This window comes from Pinus tabuliformis, chromosome 3_1 (assembly GCF_031772625.1).
Source record: "Pinus tabuliformis cultivar Carrire ecotype Pingquan chromosome 3_1, CPIR1, whole genome shotgun sequence".
NCBI classification, from domain to species: Eukaryota; Viridiplantae; Streptophyta; class Pinopsida; order Pinales; family Pinaceae; genus Pinus; species Pinus tabuliformis.
This window is the reverse complement of record NC_142301.1, coordinates 82,699,077-82,707,347: the sequence shown is the minus strand read 5'-3', so window position 1 is coordinate 82,707,347 and position 8,271 is coordinate 82,699,077. Positions and strand designations below refer to the sequence as shown.

Below are 8,271 nucleotides of genomic sequence, written 5' to 3'. Positions count from 1 at the left end.
GACAAGAATGGTTATACCAATGTTTCAACAATATGAAGTAAAAGAAAATAATCATGTAATCATTCCTTCTTATGTTGAGATTCAGAAAAATTATACCTTGCAGGGTTGTAAGTGTTTTAGGCTTTTTGAATAGCAGCGACGATAAAATTCAGCCACAATGAAAACTTTCGGTCTGATATCATTCTTCTTGTTTCAAATCATCATATTAATAATTTTTTAATTAAAAAATGAATGCTTAAAGAAACAAACTAAAGGTTCTGAAACTTCCTGGTGTGGCTGTTTCAATGAGGATTATCGTTGCTTCTTGAAATAAAGCCAGGAGAAAAGTATAGGACTTCGAAAATATGATCCGGCCGAAACATTTTATGAAGAGCTACAAAACAGATTCATATGTCAGAAAAACAAAAATGAAACTAAAGTAACGAAATGGAAATTAATGAAAGTGGGTACATGAATCGTACCATTGGATAATTGCTTTTAATCTTACCTGAAAGGTATCAGTTTCTCCAAACTAGCTAATTTCTTATTTTAATTAACATTAAAAACATGAAGAAGTCAAACTAACGAAAATCTTATAACCCAAAATCATTATTTATTTTATTTAAACTAAAGCAAGCAGTAAAATGTAAAAATGGAATGCTTAGTGTTCAAGGGAAAACAAATGCATCAGAAATGAGAATGAAATTTTGCAATAATGACTGTTTCTCAAAATATTATAAGTTTCATATAAAATCCATGATTTTATAAATTGTCCAGAATCAAGACCAAATTCAAGATGATAAAATTCAAATATGAAGATAGATAGGTATTGAATTCCATTTTTAATTATGGTTATATATTTAAAACTGAAATATATGAGAAATCAAAATAATTTAAATATGCTGCAAATTGGTCATTAACTGCTTTCTTACTGTAGTGGTTATCCAAGCTCGCTTTTAAAATAACATATTGTCGTATCGGATGATTCGCATAACATGTTTCTTAACCATGCTTCAAGTTTAGTTTGCAAGACTTCACCTTTGTTGCGATGCCATATATTGATTAAATGTTAATGGCTTAGAGGCATGCATTGGAAGTTATTGCATCGGAGGTTGCACCGGCAAATTGTCAATAAGAACATGCAATGAGAACATGTGAGATGAGATGGAGCAATCAAACCATTGAAGAAATGTTATATTTAGGATCGGAGACAGTCATGTCATAAATAGCACATTGCACATTGTATCTCATGATTTATACTTTGCATATCACACATCATGCATTGCAGATTTGGAATAGTGGTATGGCAATGAATAAAAATGCGATGAAATGATTGTGATATCAACGTATCAGAATATCGGAGCATAATCATGTTGTAAATGCCAATATCGGCAATGCAATGAATAACGTAGCTAATCAGTGATCGACAAACTTTAAGTACTGAAGGAAACACAATATGATTTTTTGTGATGCCGATATGTGATGAATGCGATGGCTAATCGGCAATCGGCAATTTTAAGCACATGATGTAACACTTCTTGATATGTCGATATGCGATAAAGAGTGGACCCAATAGATTTATGATGGGATTTTAATAACATATCGGATCTGAGATATTGGCCCTTTAAAATTATGCCCCTACTTTTATTGCGATTGAGTGGACGTGATATTTTATAAACTTGATTTGAATTTCATATCAGGTCCGGAATTCTGTAGTTATCTCAATATCGGTAAAGTCATTTATCGGAGATTGGCGATTCACGATAATGGAAGTATACTTCAACTGGAAACCTCTGATATGCGAAATGCGATATGGCATATGAGCGAGGTAATACATCAGAGATCTTTTAGGTGAAATTTCTTATCAAAAATGCTAAAAGCTACTTCCGATGAAATATTTTGCTACAAATGGACATCCATGTACTTATCTTCGAGTGGATGTTGGATGGAGGAGGGATCAACCTGATGCGGCACGTTAGGGTTTGAGAGAATAGGGCTTTCAAAGCCAAGGAGGATGGATACGGAAGCCTGGGAGGTGAGAGAAGGGTTAAACAAGTGCGGGAGGAATATTTTCAAGGGTAAAACGAAAGGTGGAAGGGAGAAAGAAAACGGTCGGGGCTGAAGGGCTCTATGGAAGGAAAACAGGGGAGCGGAGAGATCCCCTCCTTTAGGAATGTAGTAGCAGGTGAAACAAGTGGAAGCGGATTGCAAGGGGTGCAGAAGGAGATCAACAGAGATGCACCAGTGCTAGGGAATCGATGGCAAACAAGAACGGGAGGAAGATGTTTACCTAGGGCACAGAAAAAACCAAGGTATGTAATCCCAAGCAACAAACTTGAAGATTATAGATGCTATATGAGAGATCATGCTTTGATCTGTAAGTTTATAGGGTTTTGGACATCTGAAAAGGATTTAACAAAATGGATACAACAGAGATGGAGGCCAAATGGGCATATAGATCTAAAATTGGGAGCAAAAGGCTTTTTCACAGTCATTTTTGCAAACCTAGAGGACAAGGAAAGAACTTTCGAAGAGGGGCCATACTTTATGAACAATGCAGGCTTATTTATGAGGCACTGGGAGGATAGATACAACCCAGATAATGAGAAACTATTGGCAGGTCCCATATGGGTCAGACTATTCCGATTACCAATGGAGTTTTGGGATCCTGATATATTGGAAGGGATAGGAAACTCAATCAGAACTTTTGTTAAGGTGGCAGAGTCAACCAAAAGAGGGAAGTACACATCTTATGCAAGGATATGTGTGTACATGAATATAGCAAAACCCTTGCCGGAGTATATAGAGGTGGAATATCATGATGAAATATGGCAGCAGCCAATAGACTACGAGCATATTCCCTTCAGGTGCAGAAGATGCCACGAGTACGGACATCTATTTAGGCAATGCCCACAGAACAGAGAGGCGGAAGTAACAAGGACTTAGGAGGAAGAACAAAGGAGAACAGAAGGGTCGGATACCGGGGAGGGGGGATTCAAGGAGGTCCAAAGGAGGAAGAAACCAAGCATGGAGGGGACGAGGATTCAACTAAAAGAGAAAAATATAGCAGCCGAAAACCAAAACAAGTTTCAGGTCCTTCAGGATGAGGAAGATGAAAACGAGGGAGGAAGGATGGAACAGGAGGATAACGAAAATGCACCAATGGATATCATAAAAGAGACAACAGGAAAAAGTATAAGTCAGAATAGAGAAGTGGAAGAAGAGATGGGGGAAAGTCAGGGGAATATAGTAGGAAAAATGATGACTGGATTAGATAGCCAAAAAAATAATGGGGTTGAAGAAGAAAGAATAATGAAGAAACTGCTTCAAGAATGGAGAAACCTAGATGAAAGATTCATTCTGGAAACACAGAAATAATTATATAAAGATACATTTTATAAATATAAGGAGAAGAAAGGCGGCACTTTAGAGATTCAAATAAATCAAACAGGGTCACAGGGAAACCAAAGCGTGGGAATGTATGGTACTGGCAAGGGGGGTAGAAAGAGAGGAAGACGAACTATAAATGAAACAATTCAAGCAGTAGGAGAAATATTAGTAAATTCAGGAAGGGTGATACCTCTCTCAGAGGTATTTCAACAACCATCAAAAAAGTTATAAATGATAGTCACAAGCTGGAATATCAGGGGACTCAACAGTAGAGGTAAGCAGAGGTATTTAAAGGAAAGATTGAAGAAGGATAAACTATGCATAATGATAATCCAGGAAACGAAAATGGGGTATCAACGGTTGGCAGAAATTATGAAAAGGACTAGCCACAATACGAGGTAATGGCCCAAGATGCAGATGGTACAGTAGGGGGTCTGGCAATCATCTGGAACCCTAAGGAGGTAATTTTTGAGAATTGGATTAGTTTTCCTAGAATATTAAGAGGCATGTTCAGGTTGACAGGATTGGAGGAGCGAATTCTTATTTCAGGGGTTTAATGGACCACACATACCTAGGAAGCGGAAGGAATTCCTCAAGAATATGCAAGCTATTCGAAGAATTATCCCTGGAACCCTATGGATAATAGGAGGAGATTTTAATATGATTCGAACGATAGGAGAAAAGAAAGGTGGTGTAAGGAGACCGGACCAGAGTATGGAGGAGTTCAATGAAATGATTACAGAATAGAGGCTGGTAGATATTCCTACAACTAATGGTGTCCACACATGGAATAATAGGAGGGGAGTAAAAAACCAAAATGCCTCGAGATTAGATAGGCTTCTTTTGTCTAAACAAATTTTGAATCGGGATGTGTTTATAGAAGGTAAAATTTTGCCAGGCCTAGGTTCGGACCACTAGCCGATCAGATTTGAAATTGATATTAAGAAAAACAACGACAAGAAACCATTTAGATTTGAGGCCTTATGGCTCAGAAATCCTCAATTCTTACACAAAGTGGAAGAATGGTGGACTCAGAGTAAAGTTAAAGGGAAGGGGAGATGCATACCATCCAGTTAAAACTCAAAGAAATCAAAGGGAAAATCAAAAAATGGAACAAGGAAGAGTTTGGGAACATCATGGAGGAAAAACAAAAATTAGAGAAAGAGATGGAAGAAATACAACAAAAAATAATTCTGGAAGGAATGGATGAGGAGAGAAGTAATGAGGAGGGAAGAATAATCGGCAAATTGGAAGAAAGAAGGAAACATGAAGAGATTTTGTGGAGACAAAAATCAAGAATAAAATGGCTGCGTGAAGGTGAAAGAAACACTAAGTTCTTTCATCAAGCTATAGTCCAGAACATACAAAGGAATCAGATCTTCTCTATCAAAAATGCAGAGGGGGAAAGGATAGTAGAACAGGGAGCTATTGAAAAAGTTTTAGTGGATTATCACAGAGGGATTCTCACAGAACCACAAAGAGATCGGAGAGGAGCAATAGAATGTATTTGCAAGGAAATTCCAAGATTAATAAAAAATGAGCAAAATAAGGCTATGATGAGGGCAGTAACCTTGGAAGAGGTGGAAGAAATTGTGATGAATATGAGCAAGAACAAAGCACCAGGACCGGATGGATACACAGTGGAATTCTATCAGGAAGTATGGTACTTTCTAGGACAAGAAGTCTTGGAAGCTGTAGAGGAATCAAGAATGAAGCAAAAGATATGGCCAGGTATTAACTCGACCTTTATAACCTTGATCCCTAAGAGCAATAAGTCTGAGGATGTTTAAGGTTTCCGCCCAATAGCCCTGTGCAATGTCATATATAAGATTATAGCTACCTTGATAGCGAAAAGATTGAAGCCTTTACTTCCGAATATTATTTCACCAGAGCAAACTGGTTTTGTGGAGGGGTGACAAATCCTTGATGGATTAGTAGTTACTCAGGAGATGATACACTCCCTAAATTAGAAAAATTAGAGAGGAATGATGATGAAGTTAGATCTGTCAAAAGCCTATGATCGTTTGAGCTGGAAATATCTCAGAGCGGTCTTTGGAGCATATGGATTCGATAGGAGATGGATCGAATGGGTCTACAGCATGATTTCAACCCTGAATTTCTCAATTCTAGTAAATGGTATTCCAATGACGACCTTCAATGCAACAAGGGGAATTAGGCAGGGAGATCCTATCTCCCCATTCCTATTCATAATGGCAGTTGAGGGTTTAGGGAGAAATTTCAAAAAAGAGCTAAGGGAAAAGAAAATCAAAGGCTTAAAACCATGGGGAAACAATCTGCCCATCACACATCAGCAGTTTGTAGATGATATTATGCTATTCGGTGAAGTATCAATCAAAGAGGTGAGGAACATCAAAAGAATATTAGAAATATTCATGGAGGCATCAGGTATGGAAATAAACAAAGAAAAATCATGTACATTCATATTTAATACTCCTGATTCAATCAAGGCTCATCTTACCAGAACTTTAGGCTTCAGACAGGGGGAACTTCCTACTAAGTACCTGGGGAATCAGCTGGATATAAACCCTACTCGAATGAAAAATTGGCAGAGTACTATAGAAAAAATAAAAAACAAATTGGCGAGCTGGTCTTTTAGATATTTGAACATTGCTAGCAGAATTGTCCTTTTAAAATCGATCCTGCAAGCGATACCTATTTACCCCCTATCCATTATGGCTGCACCCAAAGGAGCGTGCACAAAAATGAAAGAAATATTTGGGAAATTTATATGTGGTGGACCTAAACAACAGAGGAAATGGGCTCTAGTTTCATGGAAAAATCTAATGAGAAGAAAAGAGGAAGGAGGGCTAGGTATGAGAGACCCTGAAATGCTAAACAGAGTGTTAGGAGCAAAATTATGGTGGAGGTGGGTGCAAGGGGGAAATGATGTATGGAAGAGAATATGGACTCAGAAATATAATATGCCTGATACAATAGAGGATAGATTGAGACTCGAAGAAATCCCAAAAGGATCTTCAATCTGGGAACTGGCAAGCCAGAATAGGGACATTGTAAACAATCATGCCTTCTGGGAAATACGTGAAGGAAGCAGTGCTAAATTTTGGGAGGAGGATTGGCAGCAGCGAGACAAATTGACAGAGATACAAACTCTACAAGAATTTTAACAGAAAGCGAAGAGGGTAGGATTGGAATATGTGAGGGATTATTGGAAAGACGAAGAGACCAGTGAAATATGGAGGGTTTGGAGGAAGCCAGAGGAATGGTATGAAAATATAAACCAGGATCTGGGGAAAATATATACTAAAGAGGTAGAAAGGAGGAAGATTAAAACCAGATCAGGAAAAGACATTCTCAGGTGGGGAAAAGCAATGAAGGAAGCTTTACAGTAAAAGAAGCCTACTATTTTGCAACGAAACAGGAAAGGGAGGAAGGAACTACTGACTGGAGAGTGATATGGGAAGGCAAGTGGTGGCTGAAAATAACAATATTCGCATGGTTGGTGAGCAAAGAATGGATTCTAACATGGGATAAAATCAAAAAGAACGGTTTTAATGGACCCTCGAGATGCAATCTATGCAACAAAGAAATAGAAACTCGGGAGCACATACTGAATAACTGTCCATATGCTAGATGTTTATGGGAGGAAATCAAAGTACTTTTTGGAAAGACAAAGAGAGATCCTAATAGCATTTAGAATACCATTATGTAATGGGGCAAAGGACATTTCCTCTGCAGAGTAGTGAGGAGAATATGGAATTTGTCAGTGGGCTTCGTAATATGGTCCCTATGGAAAGAACGAAACAGGAGGATCTTCAGGAAAGAAGTAGTCAACCCACAAAAATATGAGAAGAAATATGTAAATTGATGAAAGAAACAGTTATGTCTGAGGCATGGGAAGAGGAGGATTGGAAAATGAATCAGGAGGAAAGGAGAATAGTATCCAAATTAAATATGGACTTTGGTATGATCTACCCCAGAAAAAAGAATAGGATCAGATCTAAAACACAGAGCCCTAACCAATTCAGATATCCGGGAGAGAATTATATTAAACTGAACTTTGATGGGGCGTCCAAAGGAAACCCAGGGCCGGCTGGCCTTGGGGTATCTTCAGGGACAGTAAGGAAAACACAAGGTGGGTGTTTGCGAAATGGGGAGGTGAAATGACGAATAATGAAGCAGAGCTGTGGGCAGTACATCAGGGGTTAAGGATAGCAGTGAGGAATAGATACATGAATTTGGAAATAGAAGGAAACTCATAGGTAAAAATAGAGATGCTCCGTAAACTAAGGGATGGCAAGAGCTGGGAGCAAGTGGCTAAAAGTTGGAGGACAACGGGGATTATCCAAGACATAGCGGGGCTACTAAGGAGAATTGAATATAAAGTTATAAACCATGTGAGGCAAAAAGGGAATAGGGCTGCGGACCTATTGGCGAATTGGGGGAGTAAAGAACCGGCTAGAAGATTGGACAGCAACTGGTCCTGAATAGAGGATGACCCGAGCTGGGGAGAACTTAAAAACATAATCACCCATGATCATAATGAATCAATTACCAGATAAAGGGATGATTAAAGGATTCCTGATCGGGATGAGAACGGCAGCAAACAGGATAATAAATGCACAACAGGTTAGCTTGCAGGAACAAGCAGGTGGCAATCAGGTCATGATGAGCGAAGTCAAGCAGATCGTGGCAAAGGATATCATCTCAAGGCAAGGAGATGGTAGAGTACCGATGGAGGAGGGTAGATATGTCAGGGTGTCAGGGATCCGACAGAGACATGATAGCGCAGAGGAAATGGGCAGAAAGATGAAAAGGGAGGCAGTCCACAAGAAGCGGAGGAGGAGGGGAGGTATAAGCGCGAAGAGGTGGCAAAAACGAAGGAACAGGAGAGATGCATGCAGAAGAACCAGAAAAGTTGGC

General features: G+C 38.9%; 1 protein-coding gene across 1 annotated transcript; it reads left to right on the top strand.

Annotated features, from left to right (window-relative positions):
• Positions 1-2,109: 2,109 nt before the first annotated feature.
• On the top strand, positions 2,110-2,925 carry LOC149185877 (uncharacterized). The gene has a single exon (XM_089409154.1). It carries the CDS (start codon positions 2,110-2,112, stop codon positions 2,923-2,925), a length of 816 nt encoding a protein of 271 aa, XP_089265280.1.
• The last annotated feature ends 5,346 nt before the right edge of the window (positions 2,926-8,271 follow it).

Bases quoted from the DNA above. Each gene is read 5' to 3' on its own strand.
- LOC149185877 (XM_089409154.1), top strand. From the start codon at position 2,110: ATGGAAGGAAAACAGGGGAGCGGAGAGATCCCCTCCTTTAGGAATGTA.